The sequence below is a fragment of the Anser anser genome (genome assembly GCF_964211835.1).
Source record: "Anser anser genome assembly, chromosome: 17".
NCBI lineage: Eukaryota > Metazoa > Chordata > Aves > Anseriformes > Anatidae > Anser > Anser anser.
In genome coordinates, this window is record NC_139738.1 from 7,940,030 (window position 1) to 7,962,784 (window position 22,755).

General features: G+C 55.2%; 2 protein-coding genes across 10 annotated transcripts; both read right to left on the reverse strand.

The window, feature by feature from the left end:
- Positions 1–601: 601 nt before the first annotated feature.
- On the reverse strand, positions 602–18,408 carry FBLIM1 (filamin binding LIM protein 1). 9 transcript variants are annotated; one of them, XM_083802906.1, is made up of 12 exons: positions 18,265–18,408; positions 17,020–17,166; positions 16,092–16,294; positions 15,579–15,721; positions 15,376–15,487; positions 15,121–15,290; positions 14,859–15,037; positions 14,656–14,773; positions 7,033–14,445; positions 4,983–5,044; positions 2,182–2,217; positions 602–1,104 (listed from the first exon to the last, which is right to left on the reverse strand). In XM_083802906.1, exons 2-9 carry the CDS (start codon positions 17,043–17,045, stop codon positions 14,332–14,334), a joined length of 1,065 nt encoding a protein of 354 aa, XP_083659032.1. In that variant the 5' UTR covers positions 17,046–17,166; positions 18,265–18,408; the 3' UTR covers positions 602–1,104; positions 2,182–2,217; positions 4,983–5,044; positions 7,033–14,331. The 9 variants fall into 9 exon arrangements, with proteins under 9 accessions (XP_083659032.1, XP_083659040.1, XP_083659038.1 ...); XM_083802914.1 differs by lacking the exon at positions 2,182–2,217 and having other exon boundaries at positions 9,293–14,445; XM_083802912.1 differs by lacking the exon at positions 2,182–2,217 and having other exon boundaries at positions 9,048–14,445.
- Positions 18,409–19,257: 849 nt separating this feature from the next.
- TMEM82 (transmembrane protein 82) lies at positions 19,258–22,704 on the reverse strand. Its single transcript, XM_083802924.1, has 6 exons — positions 22,367–22,704; positions 22,221–22,293; positions 21,830–22,004; positions 20,747–21,155; positions 19,739–19,926; positions 19,258–19,632 (listed from the first exon to the last, which is right to left on the reverse strand). The coding sequence occupies exons 1-6, from the start codon at positions 22,443–22,445 to the stop codon at positions 19,606–19,608; spliced, it is 951 nt and encodes a 316-aa protein (XP_083659050.1). The 5' UTR covers positions 22,446–22,704; the 3' UTR covers positions 19,258–19,605.
- Positions 22,705–22,755: the final 51 nt, after the last annotated feature.

Here is a 22,755-nt window from a genome sequence, read left to right on the forward strand (position 1 = left end):
CTGATTACCGCCACAACACTCAGAGCAGCAGCGAGTGAGCAGTCTGAGGTCAGGATAAAACTGAACACGCACCCAGGGCCATTAGTACTTTTGTTTTTTTTTTTTTTTGAAGCCACATAAGCCAGTTAGCTGCTTTCACCACAGAGAGCAGACTAATATTTCAGTATTTTCCTTGGCCAAAGCCTCCCGCTTGCTGCCGGCGCTTTTCTATTGATTAAAACCATGTTCTTATTTGTTGGGATGAGCGGAGCTCAACTGTGCCGCCTCTGCCTTTAGTCCACGCTCGTTAATCTCCGGTGGGCACCTTGCAAGGTGCTGCCCGGTCTGGCAGGACCCTGCCCAGGGCGGCTGTAACCTTCTGGCAGCAACTGGTCAAAGTCATCGAGCTATAGGCCACTTAAACTTGCAAATCTCTTGATTTAATCAGACCTCTGACGCACATCAACTTGAGCCTCTGCAAACCTGGGTCTTATCCCCAGCTCTGCCGCGCGGCTGCAGGCTGATCCCTTCGTGGCCCCGTGCCTCAGTTTCCCCAGTGATGATGGGTGTTACACTGCTCTGCCAAACTGAGATCTACTGATTAAAAATAAATAAACAAATCTTTTGCATGCAAACCATCTATTATTTAAAGCATGTGACCAAGCCACACACACATGCACAAGAAAAGGCATTGCTAATGTACTCCACCAGAGTTTTCCACCACACATTTCTCCATGGAAATGGGCTTAGCTCTTTGTTTTAACTGGTCAAAAGCCCAACGAGCAGGAACTACTTGTCTGTACCTTTTTAAAGCACTCCACAGGCATCCACTTTGGGGAGGAAAGAACCCCCCTTCCCTCAAACCATGCATCAAGTGGCTTTTCGATGCCGTATTTTCCCCTCCCCAGTTGGGCATGCTTGCTGAGGCAACATTTCCAACCATTTTCCCTCCCTCCCTGCCAGGGAAGCACCTCCAAGGGACAAGAGAAAACCACACGGGCTCCTGGGTCCTTCAAAGAAACCTCACGCGGGGTCACTGCTGTCACACCACAATCCTGAGAGCAGGCTGGCCGGGAGGGACGTCTGCAGGCTGACCAGGAGCTGTCCCAAACAAAGGCATCGACCCTGTTGACAGAAGAAACGGTTGAAATTAGTGCTTAAAAGGCTCCATTTACATGAAAGCCAGCTGGAAGAGGAGCGCGAACCCTGGCCCCTGACGCAAAACGAAGCTCTGGACCATTCTGATACTTTTCATATGCTTTGGGGGGAAACTGTTCCCAGTTCCAACACGCAACCACACTTGGGCAATGCCGCCATGACGGGATTCCCCCAGCTCCCTCTAAGATTTTAAAGAACACAGGGTGATGCGCAAGACAGAAGAGAGCACAACCTCCATCTCAGGAGGTTCAAAGGGACCTCGATAAAGGACCAGCCTTATGTGGCAGCAACCACTGCTGTCCTTGTCACTGCAGGAGGGACACGCATTCACGCCGCCCGTGCCAGCCCACCGTCCCGGCTCTGCTGACGGCGCGAGCCTGGTGGCAAGCACCAAGGGCCGAGGCAGCCCTGCACCCCTGTGTGCTGCTGCCCCTCGGGGGGCAAAGAGCCAAGAAGAGGAGAGTCCAGCTGCTCTCCTCCATCTGATGCCTCTCGGCCTTCGGCACACACCAGGGCAGGGTCCGGCGCACGGCAAGGCACAATTTAATTACTCATACACGCGGTAGGTGTAGCGAGAACCCAGCTATCTCTGGGTATCTCGGTCAAACACTCGGTTAAAACATCTGCATGTTTCTTATCACCGCTTGGAGAGGATTAAAATGCCAGGCCAGATATTAACGAGGGAGCAGGTTATAAACCCATCTCAGCTTGAACACTGTGTTCACATCAAGAAAAGCAAAGCAAGAGCAGGACAGATCAAAAGAGAGCCATTAAAGGCGTGAGAAAATGGTGCTGCCATATAAGGAACTAATAAAGTTAGCAGCTCTCCAGTTTGGAGAAAAAAAGGGCAGGAGAATCAGAAAACATCCTTGGGGTCCATAAAAAAAGTGAAGGGAACAGCCAGAGACAGCCTCACATCTAGGAGGAAATGTGAATACATTGAAGGGCACGTCACAGAGCGAGCAGACAACACTTGAAAAGGCAAGTTCATACATTTTTAACACGTAACATAATGTTCGTAACATTTTTAACACGGTGTCTTACCCAAGTGGTGGAGCACACTGCCACGTGTTGCAGGGACTGCTTGCCAAACATTTAAAAAAGAAAAGATTAGATACCGAACAAGGACAGCAACCAGAGCTATATTTGCTAAGACCGTGACTTCCTATACTTGGTCCTGGCTTAGCGAGGGCTCTGCCTCTTGAGCTCGCAGCAGTGCAGCTGGGGATGGGGAAGGGAGGCGTTACGCTGCTCCCCGCAGCCGGGGACATCGGCCGGCTGCATCGACCAGAGACCTGCAAGGATTGCAGCGGCCGCAGTCACGGCACACAGCAATTATCCTCAGTGTCCAGCAGGCATCCAGCTTGCTTTGCTTTTTACAGGAAAATGGTGTGTTACTCAGCCAAGGGCTCTCAGACAGCACCAGGAACACTCGGAGCTCTGCTTTGTTTGAGCTGGCCAGCTCCAGCCTCCATCTTGCCATTGGAAAATTTATTTACGTGCCCTTCCTGCTCATTGACTATATTTATTAACGTGACAGTATGGCAGCTGAATATCAAATTGCCAGCCAGGCTTTTATCTCATTTTTAAGCCAGCCTGAATTACCGGGCTAATTTTATTGCTTACCCATTACATTTTATGCAACGGATAATTTTATCCAAGGAGGGATTGGTGCTGTTTGATATTTGGGCTCATGTGTTGCCAAGACGGAGGATATTGGTTTATACGATAACGCTTTGAACATGAAGCCCGGTTCTGGATCCTAAGCAACACAGAGCATAGGATTTGTATTAATAAAGCTATTGATTTTGGTTCTTGCCTCTTTGAGGGTTACTGCTCCGAGCCTTCGAGATGTGGTAGCTCGGTCCAGAAGACTCCCTTCAAGTCACTGAAATGGTTGCACCCAGAATTTAGCGATTCCTTTTCAAACACTACTCCCAGCTAAACCCGGTGTTCTTATCCGCACAGCACTGGGGACGGGAGCTGCCACAAAATACTGCCACTGTAGCCAGTGGGTTAGCATCAGCTACCTTCTGCAGCACAGTAAACACAGCTCAGGAGCCCCTGGAATTTGGTTTACAGTGAACCCGTTTGTATATATATAAAAGCACGCTTCTGTTTTCAAAATACGTTGCTATACAAAAACAGACGTTTCAGCACCGCACAGAGCAATTGCTAAGCCACGCAACCAAAACACCATGTGCACTCACAGGACTGCAAAAGAGCTCACTCTTGCTTACTGTGCAGCAGATATAGTAGAATTAATACCTAGTTTTTCACGAAATGTAGGGAAAAATATAGAAACATCAAGGTGCCAGCTTCTGCCTTGGCCCCAAAGATCTCTGCGACCACATGAGGAGCTGTACCTGCTCGCTTTTCCCAAACACAGGGTATTTCAACGACCAGACAGAGGACTTCAGTCTGCCAGGCTGCAAAATAAGATGCCTCAAGGGAACAAAAAAGGGGGGGAGAAAGGGGGGAAGCCAGACCCACACTGCAAAGGATTTAAAACCAAACCAAACCATTCGGACTGAAGAGATCACTGTATTCTGTACTTTGCCATTTTTAACACCCCGTTGCTGTGCGTTAACTCTACATAAAAGGCCCCACATGCAATGCCCAGAAGGAATCACAGAAATCATGCTGAAGATGCTGCAGGACAAGGGTTTAACACAAATAACACAGTCCAGCCCTGTGAGTTGAAGGCTGCTCTTCCCCACATTCCCCATCTGATTGATCAGCACACCCAGCACAAAATAAATTGCAAGCCAGCCACCATCAGTGCTTTTGTTTCACCAAATGACATTTTGATACCGAAGCGATGTAACTGTGTTTTAAACGAAGCAGACTGTGCAGGTTCTTGCCATGATCACTCTCACTTCAAGGAAAAGGCACAGAAGAAAAGTACTTGTGTATTGAAAGCTATCGCGTCTTAAATCCTCTCCAGCAATATAGCACAGGAGAACAGTTTATCGTCTAGCTTTGGCTTTCATTTTACCCTACCACTAGCTCTGCAGACCTCACGATGCAGCTTTATGTCTTTTTAACTCTTCGCTATAATAGGAAAGCTGGAAAGGCTGTGGTTTCCCCCTTTATGGAGGAGGAGCGGAGGTTTCTATCACTCGCTTGCTTTTTGGCACCAGAAATTCAGGTTTTGTTTAGCTTGGAAACCTCGCAGATGTAGTTCTAGTAACTCTTAAATCCAAAGCATGGGGCGGTAAAAGTTCAGCACTCAGAAGGTAACTCTCACTTAGTTGTCCCAAACTGCCAAGGAAAAGTAAGTCTGAGTCCCACAGGGTGTGCCAGCCTGGAAAACATGAAATCATCCCAAACGGCCAGTTTGTTGGTCCACTGTACCTGCAGGCCAGTGGAGGCCTCTGAGGAACACAAGGCGTATCTCCAAACACATCCTAGCAAGAGAATAAAATTATTTTCCTGCCCACGCTCACTTAATCCAAATATAGATGAGACTTCAGGCACACGAGCTATTGGCAATTTTCACGTACACCACACACCAGTTTCCCCCAGCTCTCCAGCACAGGGAGCACGGCATGAAATCTGGCCTGGACACCTCATACTAATCCTCAGCTAAATTTTTGCCAGAAGAGCATAGAGTCATAGCTGCGCTACAAATCACTGCAGCAACCAGACTGCCTCGCTGGCAATGAAATCGCTGCGTTTCTCATTAGGTGTTGCTCCAGCTTAGCAGGGCAGGGCCCCTCCGCTGGTCAGCCAGAGGCACTCGCACAAGACCAATGCCAATGTTCTCATTAAGGAAGGCTGCACTCACACAACACCAATCCCAACATTCTCGTTAAGGAAGGCTAAGGACAAGGTGCCGATACCTGCTCTCCTTGCTCACTAGGAACTGCTGGGGCTCTGCCTGCCTGCTGAAGTCATGCACGACCTAGGAGAGACCAGAACCAGGTGCTTTTTGTTACATTTTGCAACACAACAAAAGAAATTGCACCCAGCAAGGAAGTACTTCCCTTCTTCCTGGTGAGCAAGCACAACTTTGAGGAATCAAGTAATGAAGCCGCAACATCTCATGGGAGCAAGTTCACAGAAAAAATAGTTCAAGGGGACCCTGATCTTCGGCAACACAATTTAGCATGTTGCAATGCTCCCTCTGACGTCTGCGCATTGCATTTGCCCGAGCAAAATTAGGAGTAATATACTATTGCACGTAGGTCTGTTCACTTGTAGGGAAAGGGGCCCCACAGTTTTACTCCCTGGAGGCGCCCGCTCTCCCCACCCCTTTTGTGTGTGTGTGTGTTTTTTTTTTAATGTGCCACACATCAGCACAATGCTGACAACTGCATTGTATGTTTTCTGCCTATGCAGCAGTTCAAGAGCACACAACTCTGGAAGGTTTTTTGAAAGGGGAAAGGGGGAGGGAGCTGTCCTTTGCTATCCCATTTTAATTGCATGGCTCGCTCTTCTGTGTGACCACGGGGAAGGGGAAAAAAACAAAGGATTAAAAGCAGCACCGATTTTAGCATCCAAAAGGATCAAACTCCGTCTTCTCACGAGATACAGTCAATTGGGCTTAGAGTAAAAGCTACCAGAGGTAAGAAAAAAAAAATACACCGGGGTTTCTTCTCTGGCATTGGACCCTAGAAGACAGCTCATCTATCCTCACTTGCTGTTGTTACAGCCTCTGTGTTTCCACACCTGCCAATGCAGAGATATTGGCAGTGAGAAGGGAAAATGGATGGAAGGGTATGAAAAGCCAGACTGTCAGTTTTTCCACCTGCCAGCAGCAGCCTGATGGAGCCTTGGTGGCACAACTCCAACGAGCAGTGACCAGAGCACATTACCAGCCTCCACAAATAAAGCTAATAGCTAATATCTCGCATGCACTTGCGTTACAGAGATAGGACCAGCAAACACAGCCTCCTTTAACAATAAAGATGACTAATCCACAGCAGTTTTTCTTTATTCCTTTTTTGTTTGTTTGTTTTTAAAGCCCATGAGGCAGAGCTTTTTCCAGAAGCACCGGCCTTTTCTTTTGTGAAACAGTAAGTGGTGGGAAGGGGAAGCCCTGGGACCTCCTCATGCTATCCAGACAGAAGTAACCACAGAAACATTGTGGCTTTCTGTGGCCAGTGTACAGCGCACACACAACCAGACCACTGTGCCTTACAGTCGTTGGCAAGGCCAGATCCGACTGCCCCGATGGCCCTTGGATCGCTGCGTGTTTACAGGACTTACAGAGAAGGTATCTACTGTGGAGTGGGAATTACACAAATAATCTTGCATTTCCCTAGGAGGAAAAAAAATTACAGCAGAAGACAGCTTTCACCCATACGATTGCAACAGTCCCCTGCGCTACCTGGGTCAGGGAAGGGATGTGCAGAAAAAAGCTGCATGCAGGGTTGTGCAATAGAAGCGGAGCATCTGCATTAGCTTGGTGGGCCCAGTCCCCCAGGCAAGGTCATTCTGGCTTGCATGGAGACACATTAGCGCTCACAGCCTGCTTTAATGCAAAGCTGTGGTCAAATCACAGTGGAGCCAGCACTAAAGGAGGTCACCTGGGGACTACAAAAAGGTAATGAATTAAAGAAATAAAAATCTATAAGCAGATGTTTACTGACAAGCAGGCAAGTCCACATCTTCACTCCGGCAAAGAGCAAGAAGGAAGGGTCGCTTGCGTGGAGCAGGCTGAGAAATAACAGCCCAGTTCCCAGGACACAGCAAAATACTCTGCATCTACAGAGAACACTAAACAGATTTAGGTTACCGCTTTTATCCATCCCGCATACCAACCTACCCCCTCCCAGCTTTGCAGCCCGAAAACCCACCAGATCTGTCATTATTCTAGCACTCAGAAATGGAGATTTGCCACCGATTCCAGGTCTATGTGATTTTCGGTGGCACTATTAAAATACTTACCCACCTCACAGGCAGAGCTGTGAAAGCTTAAATTTGTGTGTGTTTGCAAATGATTTTGAAAGCCTTCCAAGGAAGGTGCTGTAGAATTGTAAATCCTTCCCATTATTAATAAAATGGAGCTATTGTTCCAGCTCTAATCAAGACTTGTCTCCAGCTGGGCAATTTTAAAATGCAATTCAAAGCGCGCACACACACACACAAAAAACGATCATGAGGAAGCTTCAACCCACAGGATACCGAAAAAAAAAAAAAAATCATTGAAACAGCAAGCTGTTCGGGGGGGGGGGTGGATAAAAAATAATAACGCTGCTATTTAAAATGAATTCCAAGCAGAAGCACGTTGGGGAGAGGGGAAGCCTCTCTCCCACCGCCTGGGAAAGGTCACTTCTGCCATCAGCAGCAAAGCCTTGCTCCGCAGATCAAGGCTGCAGCAGCGCATGCAAGCGAGCAACCCCATTGCTGTAAGCCCAGCCTCATCCATCTCCATCAGGAGACATCTCTGCTTTTAATTTATTTAGCAAAGGGGGCGGGGGGAAGGGAAGAAAAGAAAAAAAAAAAGGAGAGAAAAAAAAAAAGCCTTGCAAACACCTCCCAGCACCCCCTTCAAGGATGGGGAGATGTAGCAGGGGGGAGAGGCTCGGAAAGAGGCTGCGAGCCGCCAGAGCCCCTCCGAACCGGGGAGGGAGGGAGGGAGGGAGGTGGTGCATCCTCCGCATCCTCCTCCTCCTCCTCCTCCTCCTCCTCCTCCTCCTCCTCCCCCGGCGGCAGGACCACGCCTGCCCGGCGCTGCGGCAAAGGCTCCGCAGTGGGTGCTCCCCTCCCCCGTGCAATTTCCTCTGCTGTAGAAACTTCTGGAATAAGCAGCCAAGCTGGGGAGAGGAGAGAAGCCTTCCTACCCACAGAGGGGAAAAAGAAAAAAAAAAAAAAAAAAAAAAAAAGAGCGAGCCGTAGAGCAGATAATAAAAGGGAAAGGAATGCACAAGGACCGGGGCACGGCTCTGCCTGCGTGCACAAAATCTCTGTGTACACCGTATGCGTGCCCGGCGCGGCGGGGTTTGCAGCCTGCGTGGCTGGAAACAAAACGCACCAACACAAAAGCACAAAAAATGGTGGTGTTTGGAGCGCTAGATGGTGGAATAAAGGAGCTGATCCCTCCTCCCGGAGCTACAGCAAAGCCCTGCCACTTAAGTTGAACTAATTTGTCCTCTCTTTTCGGTACAATGAATTGTCTGATCTGGACTATTTGATTGCATTTGCAGCTTCAGTTACTGGGGTTTGTTTTTCTATTTTTTTTTTCCATTTTTGGTTCTGTTTCATTGTTTTCATTTTTTATTTTTCTCTTTTAATTAAAAAAAAATCCTCCCCAAATATCCCATGGAAAAATCTACATCTCTGTGGAACAAATAAAACATTCAGGCACAAACTTCCATCATGGACTGTTAAAAAGAAATGGGTTGCTTTTTTCTTTTTTTCCTTTTTTTTTTTTTTATGATGGCATTTTTTTCTTCTGCTTTTAGGATATATTGTAGTAGAAAGCCAATGGAGGAAAACACAGGTAATATATATATATAAATATAAAATCAAACATATATACGGGCCAAAAATGGAGTAATTATATGTAATTAAATCATAGTGTTTTAGGTGTGTGGCTTTTGTTTTATATTCTGTAATCTGTCCTTGGAAGAAGGACATATATAAATATAGATATATGTAGAAATAAAAGAACATCTGTATGGGCCTAAATCTGTAATTCTAGGGAAAAAAAGAAAAAAAAATGTAGTAGTATTTTAGGTGTGTGGTTTTTAACAAAGCAGGGGCAATGTTATAATGTAACAATACTGTGGTGCAGAGAAAGGTAAGACAGCATTAACTGAAAAAAAAAAAAAAAAAGAAAAAGAAAGAAAGAAGCGTACGTGGTACCTTGGCTGCAGCCTCCAGCGAGCATTTGGATGTGACGGGGTGTTTTTTTACGGTATTACCACGTCTGATCACACCAAGTATATGCTTTTAATTACCCGAATGGCGGGCAGGCTGTCGTGCGGAGCCAGGCAAGCAGCGGCTTCTTCCCCGCGCCCCTCCAGCTCTGCAGATAAATCACTCCTTGGGTGTTTTGGGTTTTCGGTGCCTTTTTTTTTTTTTTTTTTTTATAATCACGTTTGGGCATTTTCCACGCTGTGAGGAGAGCGAGAGGCAGTGGCTTCAACCCCTGCGAAGGAGAAAAAGCAGTGGAGGAGAAAGAATTAGGCATAGAACTACCCACCTTGGGGTGCGTGTGTGTGGAGGGGGTGGTGGAAAGGGCAATTCTGGCCCCAAAATCTTCACGCTCTGAGGGAAAAAATGCCCCAAATGGGTCGGTGCTGGCAGGCTGTGGCGTGGAGGGACCACGGGGGCGATGGCGGCGGGGGGAGGCCGAAGCCGCCCCCGAGGCCGAGTGGAAACGCACATCTCCGGGCATTTTCGCGTCCTTTTGCAAAGGCGGAGGGGAGAAGGGGGGTGCGTGAGGAAGGCGCGGGGGGAGCTCGGGTTTCACCCGCAGCGCTTTCACAGCCCGCCTGGAGGGGCCCCGCACGCCGGGGGGGGGCCGCTCGGCCGTGCTCCTGGCACGGCTTTGCCCACGCTCGCCGCCCCGGCCCCGCGCCGCCCGTCCTTCCCCCCGCTGCCCGCCCGGCGCCATTTTGTCGCCTGGGCGCCGCTCGCCGTGGCCTGGCCGGGCGGCCATTTTGTGAAGCGAGCGGCGGGCGGGGCGGCTCCTGCAGTACCGCGGGCGGCCGCCACGCGCGGCCGAGGCGGCGCTCTGGTGCCTGAGGCGGGCAGCCCCCGGCCCCCTCCTCCTCCCTCTTTTGTGTGGCAAATATCGTCCTTTTTCTATTTTTTTTTTTTTCTTCCGTCCGCAAAATGGGGAGGCTACGTGGTGCCCTTAAAACGCCAGGGTCGGCGAGAAAGGGAGGCGGCCGGCGGCGGAGGGACGAGGCCGATCGTCTCAGCACACTCCTGCCTCGGACGAAGCCATCTGCAGGGGCGCATAAAGGAGATTAAAGTCTATTCCCCCGGCTGGGCCGTGAGGGAAAGTTTAGCCGCACGGAGAATTAAGGGATATATTTATTTTTAGGAGATATTCCCCCCGCCTCATGCCTCCAGTGATAAATCACCGAGGTCAATGAGCTGCCCTGACAAACGCCCCGCTGCTGCAAAATGCAGCATTACCCCCGAGAGAAATCTATCCCAGGCTTTACATATATTTTTTTTTCAACAAAACCCCACACCTATGGGCTCTAATCAACACCCCTGCAAAATAAAGAAGAAACATAAGCTGCTTGAAGTCAGGTCCAAGTGAAAATCGTTAATTCACAGCCAGGAAACGGGGCTGCAGGATGCTGTAATTGCCACTGATGCGATGAAGTAAAGCTGGGATATAAAATGTCAAAGCCCTGCTTGCAGACATGTGCTATGCATCTATTTTCAGAAATAGGGTGGGTTTTTTTTTTCCCTTTTTTTTTTTTTTTAACAGCGTATAATTTGCAGGCTGGTAACATGCTTGCATAACAGGCTGCATCGATTTCGCCTCGCGTATCAAAAACACTGTATGTGTTAAAAATAAATCCCAGCACTGGGTATTTAGGTGACAATCCTAGCCTGATCCTGCTTCGGGATCCTCCCATAAACATATCTCAGCCTGGATGGCTTGCTTTTGCAGGGAGACTGGAAAAAAAGGAGAATAGTGCACGGTGTTTGTTTGGTTTTTTTTTTACATCCTGGCCGTGCTCCAAATTCTGAAGCTGGAGACATTGGAAACATTCAGGGCTTGCACTGCTCCACTTATTTTTAACCCAGAATGATTCCGGCTGCTTTTCATCCTTCTACCTCAACCAGACCACATTTCATGAAAGAGCTGTTAGCTTTTTAGGTTGCACTGAATCCGGGAAGATGCAGGAAATGCGTCCGAATGGTCTGCCGGAAAGGAAAACGCTGCAGCAATCCGGCTGGGTTATGGTTGTAATTAACTCAGGTCAACCAAAGGAAAAATCCAGTTCTTCAGCTCTCTGTCCTGTTTAAAAGGAAAACAAAGCATCACCATTAACAGCTTTCTAGCCAGCAATGCCCCCTCAACTGCTCTAGCCTCAGTTTTCCCTCCTGAGAACTGACCCATTTTGCCACAGCGTTTGCTGGTGGCTGGCTCTCGTTCCCCGCTCCCCGGTTGCTTTCCATGGCCAACAGCACCTTGGAGGCGGTGATGGCAGAGGGAAAGCATGTGAGGAATCCGGCTCGTCTCTCCCCCTCTGTCCGCCGCCTGCTTTTCACATTTCTCACGGCTGATGGGGCAGTTTCCAACCCGTTTCCCTTTTCAGACTTGCTTATGCTGCACCAAAATCTTCAGCTTACAAACAAAACCTGTAAGAGGCGCAATTTGTTACAAACCAAAACCTTGATCACTGATTTAAAAACAGTATGGCCATGCCTGTTGGCTCATCCTTCACTTTAAAAGCTCATTTTAGCAAACATGGCTGTCCCTTGAGTCGCAAGAAAGATAACCTTTGCAGGGTTTGTCATACACTCTCATATTCCTGAGAGCAAATTGGGCCTGCAGCAGGGTATGGTATCGGATGCCTTCTCTGGGAAAGACCAGAGAAATTTTATCCCCAGGCCGCACCCAGGCTGAAGTGAAGAAATATTTGCATTTGCTTCTCCTTGGAGGGCAGCCAGCCTGCCTCGCAGGTCCCTCCCTGCTCGCCTTGGCCTGCCAAGAGGGATTGCAAGAAAAGACGGGCTGATTGCAGCAGCCAAGGGGCGGGCAGGGCCCGGTCGGCGCATTTCGCAGGCTCTCCGTGCCCTTTTGCACCTCTGCTGGAAGGCAACAAGTGAGACCTCAAGCGGATTTTACACCTCTGGGTGGTCTCGGTGGGGCTCTGCAGTTCTTTGGGGGGCTCCCTGGGCAAAACAGGAGCTTCGCGTTGCTCCAGGCGTGCTTTGTATTTTTGTTGGCAAATCCAGGTGCATTGGTGCTGAGTAAGGAGGCAGACTTTAAACTTTTCCCCTTGCAAAATCGCTTGTAAGGGGGGTGAGGAGCCCAAGGACAGGCTGAGCTGTTGCAGACTGCATTTGCTTGCTCGTCGGCTGGATGGGACCCCCAGAACATCTCCTCTGCATGGCTCAGCCGGGGCTGGAAATACAGCGCAATTCCTCGAGATCCTCCCAGGGGAAAACCCAGGGCTGTGCTTTTCAGGCTTAACAACACTCTCCAGGCCCCAGCTCATAATGCTTCTCCCCTTATCCACCAAGAAAGCAGCTTAAATCAGCCTTTATCTGCTTACCTCCCTATCTGCCACTCCTGTCATTCTCTGCTCCTGGAAAAAAGTACCAAATCTGACCATTTCTGCATCCCTTTGCCATGCTGCTGAACTCTCCAGCTGCACCTTGCCCTGTTCCTCTCCCCTCCAAGGCTTTGTGTTGATAAAAACCTTTCCCTTCCTGCCTCTGGCTAAAAATCGCCCCACTCCCGGTGCTAACAGACTGTCCTGGCTCGCTCTGTGGGGAAGTACTGGACGCCTTCTCGCTTTAGCTCTGCAGAGGGGTAGTGTGGCTGTGAAGCACCCGAAGGTGCTGCACAGAGGGATTAACAAGCGTGCAATGCAATAACACATCCAAAACACTGCTCAGCATCAACGCTTCCATCCTCCCTGAAAACCTTGTCTGGAAAAAACCCATACTGCAAAAAAGTGGGAAGCCCTTTGCTCTCTGGCTCTTCCCTTCCCCACTCCCACAGTCCTGCCCGTGTCTTTTTACTTTTCTGGCATCCTTTTGGTGCCTGGCTTCCCCCACAGGGCAGAGGCTTTGGAAACAAGAGCTGATTTTGAGCACTGGATATCCCTGGCGTGGGAGACGTCCCTGGCCAGCCAGACCCAAAGCCACCTCCATACGTGACCGTCCTGGCTCCGGGAATGACAACTTTACATGAGCATCCTATTTATAAATAGTTTACAGCAAGTTGTGACCTGATTGATGGCCATAGACGCACATTACCAACGTGAGTAATAGGCTTTGTAGATGGGGAGAGACGGCAGGAAACATTTGCGGGGTTGCTGTGATTAATCGGCCAGCCCGCCGGACTCCAGTGCATGCATTACCCACACGTTAACCCTTTCGTTCAGAAATACAGCACGTGCTGGAAAGACATTATTCAACGTGACCTAGAAGCGTTTATCTGCTGTTTTTCTGGTTGTTTGTTTAGCTGTTTTTGTTTGTTTGTTTTTTTGCATCTTCCTTTTCTCACCAGGAAAACATTAGATATCATCTCAGATGCTTTTGCTATTTTCTGCACTTGGTTTGTGACATTATGAACACTTTTGGTTAAAAAGAGACCCCCTCTGTGTCTGGCTGGTTTGTAAAACACTCCCAAGCACCAACAAGGAGCGCTGGTGGCACTGCTTGCACAGATGTCAGAAGCACAGGGAATAGGGTTAATTTCCGCCTTTTTTTCCATATTCGACCAAAGGAAAGTCAAAAAGCTCCTGCCAGCAGAGCAGTATTATCTCGGATAAGATGCAAAAACGAGGCATTGGTACCAGTGCTGTTGGATACAGAAGACAGAATTTAGACAAGAGTTTTTTCTGCCTGATGGGGGAATTTGTGCTCCGGCTGCCCTCTGCTGGCTCTGAGACTTGTTTGAGACGGCGCACAGACGATCAGCAAAAACAAGCGTCCTAACATCCTTTTATCAGCGCTGCATTGCAAAATCCCAAGTCCAGTCCCCCCATATGACCCTCTACTCTCCCCTAGCCTGCTGAATCACCGCGTCCCACCCCAAAAGCAGCTGCATTACCAGCGAGCAACCCAAGCGAGCTCACGTCCAGCCTCCTGCCACCCACAGCAGCCCATAAGTCCAGAAGTGGCTTTTTCCCTATTTGCAAACTTGTGTTTTGTAAGGTCCGGGACACAGGAAACGGGTGGATGAAAGAAACTACATTTTTAGTTTGGGGTTTTATTTAACTACAAGGAACTAAATCAGTGCTGCTCTCTGCATCACCCCAGAGAGAAACGTTTAAATGAAACCCCAAGGAAGCTCAAGAAGAAAGAAAAACATCGAGGAAACCAAACCGGCCTCAGAAGAGTTTTTTTTTTTTTAAAAAAAAAAAAAGCAAAAGAAACCTCAGCTCGCCCACCACTGCTGCTCTGCCAGGGCTTTTTCTGTTTGCAACGAGCGGTTGGGAAGAGGGCTGAGGGACAGGGTCCCGGCCCGTTGTGGCAACAAAAACGCCGGTCCCGCCGCTCCCTGCGGGGACATCGTGGGACAAGCGGGGGTTTTTAGCAGGACGACTCGTTCCGCCGGCGGACGTGGCAGGACTTGCAGAGGAGGTGCTGGCCCAGGGGGTAGCACCCATCCTCCGTCGGCTCCGGCGACAGGGGCGTCCCACAGCTCTGCGGAGGAGCAGGAGCACAGAGGCCACAGCTTAGCCCCGCGCTGCATCGCACGCAGGACGCCGCGCCATGCAGGATGCTGTGCCAATGCGCCCCGCATTCTCACAAAACCCACCTTGTGTCCAACCCATCCAACACCAACCGCGGGTGCTTTGCGGAGGCATCAGGACAACCCCACTTGGATTTCAGCCGCCCCTCCCAGGGCCGTACCTCACAGCGGTAGCAGCTCTCATGAAAGCTGCGTCCCAGGCACTCGATCTTGTAGGTGTCCTGGTCCTCACTGGGGATGATGGGGAGCTTGCAGGCACCGCACACCGGGGCGTATTTCCTTGGTGGGACAAAAGAGGGGTGACGTGAGCCCCAGGGGGCGGCAGGGACAAGCTGAAAGCCCCCACCCAGGGCTGCTCTCCTACCTGTAGAAGTCAGCCACGCAGTACACCTCGTCCCGCTCATCCACGGCAAAACTCTCGGCGCCGATGGCCTGGCCGCAGGCGGTGCAGGCGAAGCAGCTGGGGTGGAAGCCCTTGCCCATGGCACGCACGATGCGCTCCGAGATCAGCCCCTGGCACTTGGCGCATTTCTCCAGAGTGGCCTGGAGGCGATGGGGGGAACACGCGTGATGCCGGTGCCCCCCGACATCCCTGGGGGCACCGAGCATCCCGTCGGGACAGGTACCTGGTAGCAGGCGTCGCACGTGGGGCGCCCGTCCCTCTGGTAGTAGCGCTGCCCGGCCAGGCGCTGGTGGCAGGTGCGGCAGGTGAAGCAGTCGGCGTGGTACTGCTTCCGCATCGCCTCCACCGTCGGCTCCCGCGGGCCCACGGCTTTGTGGCAGAAGGCGCAGATGTCTGCGGGAGGGGATGAGGGGGGGTCGGCCTCGGCGTCCCCAGCTGGGGATGAGCCTGTGCCACGCAGCCGGGTCCCCCTGCTCACCTCTGGAGCCATCCCTCTCCAGGTGCCCGTTCGCATCCTGCCACGGCGGCTTGTCTGCTTGCTCCTGGCAAAATTTGGGCGGCCTCAGCTCGGCAGGGAAGGCAGAAGGAGCCTGGTGAGCAGGAGGCAAACGCGTGTTACGTGGAAGCCCTCGAGGGTGGGGAAACTGAGGCGCGGGGGCAATGGCACCCCGTGGGCCTGACCTGCAGGGTGGCAGGCGCTGCGAGGTCCAGCTGCTGCAGCGCCGGACCCAGCGCCTCCGCGGACAAGGGCTGGGGCACTTCGGAGAGGATGAGGACCGGTGAGGACGAAGGCACAGGCGCTGGTGGGGACCGAGGGCAGCTTTCTGCAGGAAAAGCCAGGCACGGCGCGTTGGGAGGGCGACGCTAGCTCCCATCCCACACCTCTCCCCCTGCAATAACACCCCAACGCTTTGCCGCAGCGCTCGCCGACCAGCCCCAAAAGCAAACGCCGGCCCGGCAGGAGGAGACAAACAGAGCCGATAAGTGCCCGGCGATGGAGAGCAAACACAGCCCTTCCCCAGCAGCCGGATCCAATCCGGGGTCGGCTTGGGGAACAACCCCCCCCAAACACCCCTCCCCAAAAGCACGTCCACCCCCCCTCTGCCTGCACCCGCATCCTTTTGCAAAGCGTCGCCACGGGATCCTCGGCACCGGCATTGTCCTCGCGCGCGGGACCCCTCGGACGCCCCTCACCTCCGTTGGGCAAAGCCAGGGGCTGTGGCGGGGATGCCCGGGGGCGATGGGTGCCCTCGGGGACGGGGGGTGACACCCCCGGTTGGGGCCGTTCCTTGGTGGCCGCCTCCCTCCGCGGGGGCACCAGGGTGATGAACACGGACGAAGCCATCCTCTTCTCCGCTTTCCCGGGGAGCATCGTGGAAATGGCAGGTGGGCCGGAGCTGCGCTGGATTTTTTTTTATTTTTTCAAAAACAAGACAAAGAAAATAATATAAACAACAGAGCGAAAGCTGCCGGTGTGCCGGTAGCTTGGTGTGCCTGCAGCCGCGCTGCCCTTCGGCCTCAACCCGCCTCCTCCTCGCCCTCCCGGAAAGGAAGAAGGAACGAGCGGCCCCGTGCCCGTCCCACGTCATGGCAATAAACAGCCTCGTGCCCATCGGGATGCGGTGTAAAGGGACCCGGCAAAGCGCCCGGCAGGGGGGAGCGGGTGAAGCCCCCAGGGTCTCCCCTTCTCAAGCCTCCTTGGCCAACCCCAGCCTTCTGCAAGCTTTGTAAGCTTCTTTTTCCCTCTTGTTGCCCAAACGGGGATGAAACAGCTGGAGAAACACATCTTGCCTATTGAAAATAGGGTTGCGAGAGCATCTGCTTTTGCACACCCTTTTTGGGGTGTTTCCTAGGTCCCCGAGCTCCCCTATCTCCCCCTTACCACCCCCGGCACGAGGCACCCCCCCCTTTTTCTTTCTGCAGCTGGGGAAACTGAGGCACAAAGGTGCCGAAGCGGCCCCCGCGCATCGCCCGCCGCGCAGGCAGGATGCGCCCGACCCCGAGCGACCCCGGCGGGGAAGGAAGAGGGCTGTTCGTTCAGCTCCGCCAGGGGAAAAGCAGCCCAGCTGGCCGGGGAGGAGGGGGAAACGCGTTTCCTCCCCGCCGCCGTCCCCGCACCTACCCGTGCGACGAGTTGCCCGGCCTCATGCGGCACCGTGGCGGCGGCACAGGGCGGCTCTGCTCCCCCAAATCCCCTTCACGGGCATCCCCGCATCCTCTGCGGCGGGGAAAAAGCTCGGGGACAAGCGCGCGCCGGTGACTTCAGCCTCTGACTCAAATGAAAGGGAGGAAAAGGAAAACCCAGAGTGGCTTCGCGTGCTCCCTCCCTCCCCGCCGGCGAAACCCAAACGGGCCCCGGCGCTGCCAGCCCTCGCCCGGCGCTCAAATCCTCGCCCCGGGCAGCCGCCGCTTCCGTGCTCCCTGGCCGGGCGGCAGAAAATAAGGGGGGGGAAAAAGTAATAATCATAAAAAAAAAAAAAAATCTCCAGGGCTAATGTGAACCATGTGCTCGGTGCATTCCTCTTTGTGCTGGGGCGGCCGAGCTCCCGGCGGCCCCGCTGCCGCCCCACCGCCCGGGGTGGCTGAAGTGGGGGGGCAGCATTAGTGGGGCTTGCACCCCATTTTTTTGGGGGGGGTCCCTCCCCCCTGAGGTCGCCCCCTGAGGTCGCGCCTTCCCTCTGCCGGGCTGTTTTGGGATGGCTGCGTTGGGAAGGGGCCTTGCAAGAGTTGCCCCAGATCTGGGCTGCCAGAGCCTGGGTGGGATCGATGGGGCCGGGGCCACTTGTGGGACATCCCCTCCCAAACTGGGGTGGGACGTGGCCCTCCTATGGCTGCCCCCCCAGCCCCAGGGACCTCCACGGGCCCTGTGAGGATACCCGAGGGAGACAGGACAGGGTGGGGGCCAGACCCCTGTCCCTCCGCGGCCCCGCTGTCCCCTCCCCACTTTACCCAGGGGGTGGCTTTGCAGCCCCCCCGTCCCCCACCTGGGTGTCCCCCCCGTCCCTGCAGAGGGTGGCCCTGCAGTCCCCAGCCCCCTGTCCCCTCCCGGGGGGTGCCGATCCCCAATGTGGCGGTTCTCCCCCCGTCCCCTCCCCTCCCCTCCCCGGGGGTGGCTCTTGGCCCCGTCCCGTCCCAGGACAGCCCCGCAGCCCCTGTCCCTTCCCCTGGGGGAGCGGGGGTCCCACGTCCCACCCCGGGGTGGCCCCAGTCCCACATACCCGGGGGTGTTCCCTGCCTGGGGAAAAGGTGCTGCTGGGGGGGGGGGGTTCCCCTATTAGTGGGGGGGGGGGCGTCGCTTGCCCGGGGGGGGTCCCCGCAGCCCCCTGTGCCCCCGGGGGTGGCCGCTGTCCCCGTCCCCGTCCCCTACCTGCGCAGCCGGTGCGGGTCCCTCCGTGCGCTCCGCGGGCGCGCCCTGCCCGGCGGGGGGGCAGAGGGGAGGCTGAGCCGCCCGGCATCGCCGCCCCTTCCTCCCTCCTCCTCCTCCTCCTCCCTCCCTGCCCCACGGCCCGCCCCCCCCCGCCCCCCCGGCAGGAGGCCCCCCTACGCCTACGGGTGGCCCCATAGGGTGTGTGCCCCCCCCCCCCCCCGCGAGACCTCGGGGAGCTTCCTGACCCCGAGGGGGCCCCCCCAGGTCCCCAGGGGGCCCCTGGGTGCTGGGGGATGACCCACACCCCCCAGGTTACCCCACGCACTGCCCTCCCCCCGATTGTCCCGTGCACCCCCAGGGTGCCCCCATAGAGCCCCGGGACACCCCCCAGCACCGCACAGACCTCCAGGACGCCCCATGCACCCCCCACACAGCTCCAGGATGCTTCGTGTGCCCCACAGGGCCCCCAGGTCGCCCCCCCACCCCTACCCTCGGATGCCTCGCATGCCCCCAAACATCTCCAGGTTGCCCCCATACAGCCCCATGCACCCCCAGGTTGCTCCGTGTGCCCCTGCACAGCTCCAGAATGCCTCCTGTGCCCCCACAGAGCCCCCAGGATGTCCCATTCCACCCCAAGTACCCCAGGATGCCCCCATACACCCCCCCCGAATGCCCCATGCACCCCCCCAATGCACCTCCCAGATGCCCGGTGTAGCCCCATACACACCCAGGGTGCCCCACGCAGCCCCAGGATGCCCCGTGCAGCCCCAGCCTCTCTGCTGCTGCGCCCCCAGTGCCAGCTCCCGGGGCAGGGGCTTCCCTCCCCAAACCCCGCACCCCATCCGCGCAGGGCCAGGTGCCCCCTGGCATGGCTCAGGGAGGTGGGGACACCCCCTCTGTGCCTCAGTTTCCCTCCACTGGGGCTATCCCCAAGCCTGTCCCCAGTACGATGGGCCCCCAGCTTGCTCTGCCCAGGCATTTGCTGAAAAAAAAAAAAAGAAAACCACTTTATTTTCCATGTTTTATAAAGCCCTGGAGGTCCCCACACCATGGCGACATGGCCATGCACCCCCTGAGGACAGGGACATCTATCAGAATCCCACGTTCCGAGCAGGAGGAGGGAGCCAACCCCCAGCACCGTCACAGCCTTGTGGGGTCGCCCCCAAAAACAGGGGCCGTGTGAGCGTCCCCCCAGCCCCGCGTGTCCAACGGGATGGGGTCGAGCGCCTTCCAGGAGCCCTCTTCCCTTGGTCCCCACGGGGGCTCTCCAGCGCAGTGGGGAGAATTTGGGGAGCTGAGTGAAGCCACCCTGTGTTTCTCATCCCCACTTACACCTTCTTCTCAGGATGATCCCTGCTGGGTGAAATCCTACGGGAGACCAAGGGGAGAGAGGAGGAAAGGCAGGCGCCAGCCCCTCACCGTGGCCTCGGGGCTGCCTGCAGCCCCTCGCTGGGGCTGCGTCGGGGGCACTCACCTGCCGCCGGCACGCTTCCAGCAGGACGCCGGCACGGAGCAGGCACCAGAGCTCGCCCAGCAGCGAGAGGAGGATGTGGAGGATGTCTGTCCAGCGGCCCACAGTGAGGAGGAGGATGAAGAGGCCGCCCATGCGCACCAGCACCGTCTGGTAGACCGCCTGCCCGCCTGCGCTCGGTCGCTGCTCCTCTGCGGGGACACGGTGTCAGGGTGGCCTTGTCCACAACCAGGCACAGCAGGAAGTTCATCCAACTTTGGGTTGTCCCCAAAACTTGGGGGACCCAAGGAGGTCCCTGGTTGAGTCACCCCCCAAATATGGGGTCCATATTGCAAAGGCATCCCATGGGAAATGACCTCCCAGTTGGTTTGTTTCCAAAATTTGGGGGGGACCCAAATGACCTCCTGGTTGGTATGTTCCCAAAATCTTCGAGGGAACCATATGAACTCCTGGTAGCACCATCCACAAAATTTGGGATCCATATTGCAAAGACACCCCATGGGAAAATGATGTGCCCGTTGGGTCATCCCCAAAATTTGGGGAACCCAAATGACCTCCCAGTTGGATTGTCCCCAGATTCCTTGGGGTCCCTATTGCAAAGCCACTCCATGGGGAATCATCCTCCTCGTTGGGTCATCCCAGAAAAATGGGGGACCCAAATGACCTCCTAGTTGGGTCATCTCCAAAACGTGGGGGATCCAGATGAGCTCCCAGTCGGCTTGTCCCCAGAACTTAGGGTCCCTACTGCAAAGCCACCCCATGGGGAAATGTCCTCCTTGGTTGGGTCATCCCCAAAATTTTGGGAACGCAAATGATCTCCTGGTTGTGTTGTCCCCAAAACTTGGGGTCTATGTGGCAGAGCCACCCCAAGGGGGAACAACCTGGCTGGCTGATCCCCACAATTCCAGGTCTGTATTGCAAAGCAACCCCATGGGGGACTGGCCTGAACATCGGGTCGTCCCCAAAATCTGTGTTCCCCCAAATCTCTGCGATGCGCCGCCCGCCTCTCACCTTGCATGTAGATGACCAGCAGCGTGTAGCAGATGGTGAGCGGCGTCCAGAAGCGGACGGCCTCCGCCGTGGAGAGGAAATCGCGGTTGATGAGGGAGACGGCGGCCAGGTCGGCCACGGTGAAGGTGATGACCAGGGCTTTGCGCAGCAGCCGGGGGATGCGGTGGCCGGCGGTGAGGAGCAGCATGCAGACGCCGCAGTAGCGCTGCCGGCTGTGCAGCTCGTAGAGGCTGCAGGTGTGGAGCGCCAAGCGCCGGGCGTGCACGGCCAGCAGCCCCGCCAGCCCCGCCGCCAGCGCCAGGTTGCTCGTCCCGTGGGGAGCCCCTTCCAGCAGGAAGCTGAGGCCGCAGGACACGCCGCAGCCCAGCGAGTACTGGCACAGCAGGAGAAGCTGGCTGCTGTGGGTGCCCTGCGAGAGCGGGACGGCGCTGTCAAGAGCTGCCGAGGTTGCAAAGCCACGAGAGAAGGCGCGGGTGCGGAGCCCTGTGTGGGTTTCTCCGCGCTGCAGCCCTCATCCTGCCTGCAGCAGTTGCAAAGCAGCAACAGGAAGCGCAGCTGCATGCCCCGTGGGTGTTGTGAGCAGCAAGGGGATGCGTTGTTGCAAGGCAACGCATGGGTTCCTCCATGCTGCAGCCCCCACGTTCCCCTTGCCTGCAGCCCTCATCCTCCCCACGGGTGTTGCAAAGCAGCAGGAGGGTTCACCACTGCAAAGCCACGTGTGTTCTCCTCTGTGCCGCATCCCCTGCCCTCCCCACGGGTGTTGCAAAGCAGTGAGGGGCCATGCCCAGCCCCTGCAGCCCCCATGGGAGTTGCAGAGCAGCAAGGGGCTGCACCGTTGCAAAGCCACGCAGGGTTTCCTCCATGCCCCATCGCCTTCCTCCCTACAGTTGTTGCAAGTAGCGAGGAGCTGCAGCAGTGCAAAGCGGTGCATGGTTTCCTCCCAAACTCAACCCCATCCTCCCCATGGAGGCTGCAAAGCATCAGGGCGCTGCGCAGCTTCCTCCATGCCGCAGGGCACTGCGAGCACTGAGGGGCTGTGCGGCTCCCAGCCTGCCGTGCCTCAGTTTCCCCAGCCCCGCTCACCTTGCCGAGGGAGAGGAGGGCAGACACGGCACGCAGGGAGAACTCGAGCACCACCAGCGCGGCCACACGGGAGCCCACCAGTGCCAAGACGCCCGTCAGCACCAGCACCTGCAGCAGCTCCAGCGCCCACCGCTGTGCCCCGATTGCTGCCTTCAGCTCCTGCCTCGCTGGGTCGCTGGTGACAGCAGGGGGACACCAGGATGGGGTCGCCCACAGTGGGGAGAGGGAGAGGAAGGCGCAGCCCCCAGCATCCCTGGGTCCCCTTTCAGCACCCGTGGGTGCTTAAAGCAGCTCCTAAAAATGGATCCCAAAAGGAGATGCCCCAAAAGGAGATGCCCCAAAAGGAGATGCCCCAAACCAAATCCCAGGGGGAGGAAGGGTGGGAGCTTACTTCAGACACTGGATGTAGAGATAAACCTTCAGGAGGCTGCAGAGCACCGAGACAGCACAGGCACCAACCAGCCCTGTGGGGACAAGCAGCGGGGGGTCACCGTGTCCCCCATCCCCACGGCCCCGTGCCGCCCCGCTGGCTCTCACCTTGCAGCAGCGCATCCAGCAGAGCCCAGCCCCACGCCAGCCCGGGCCACACCGGCAGCCAGGACCCCAGGGAGAACATTTTTCGGCGTGGAGCAGCTGCGGCGCAGCCAGGCCCTGGCTCAAAGGTCTGCGGGCGGAGGCTCCCCGGGGCTGGTAAATCATTGCCGACGGAGCTGCCACGCTGGGCGCAGCCAGGCTTGGGCAGCACCTCCAGCCCCCACAGACGGGAAATTTGGGCAGCGGCAAAGTTTGAAATGCAGCACACGCATCCTTCCTCGCCCCCCTGGCATTGCTGCTATCCCTCCCGGCCCCGCTCGGTGCATTTGGCCAAATCCTCAGCCTAATCCTGCAGCCCGATGTGCCGACAAGGCCTCGCAGCAGATCCCAGC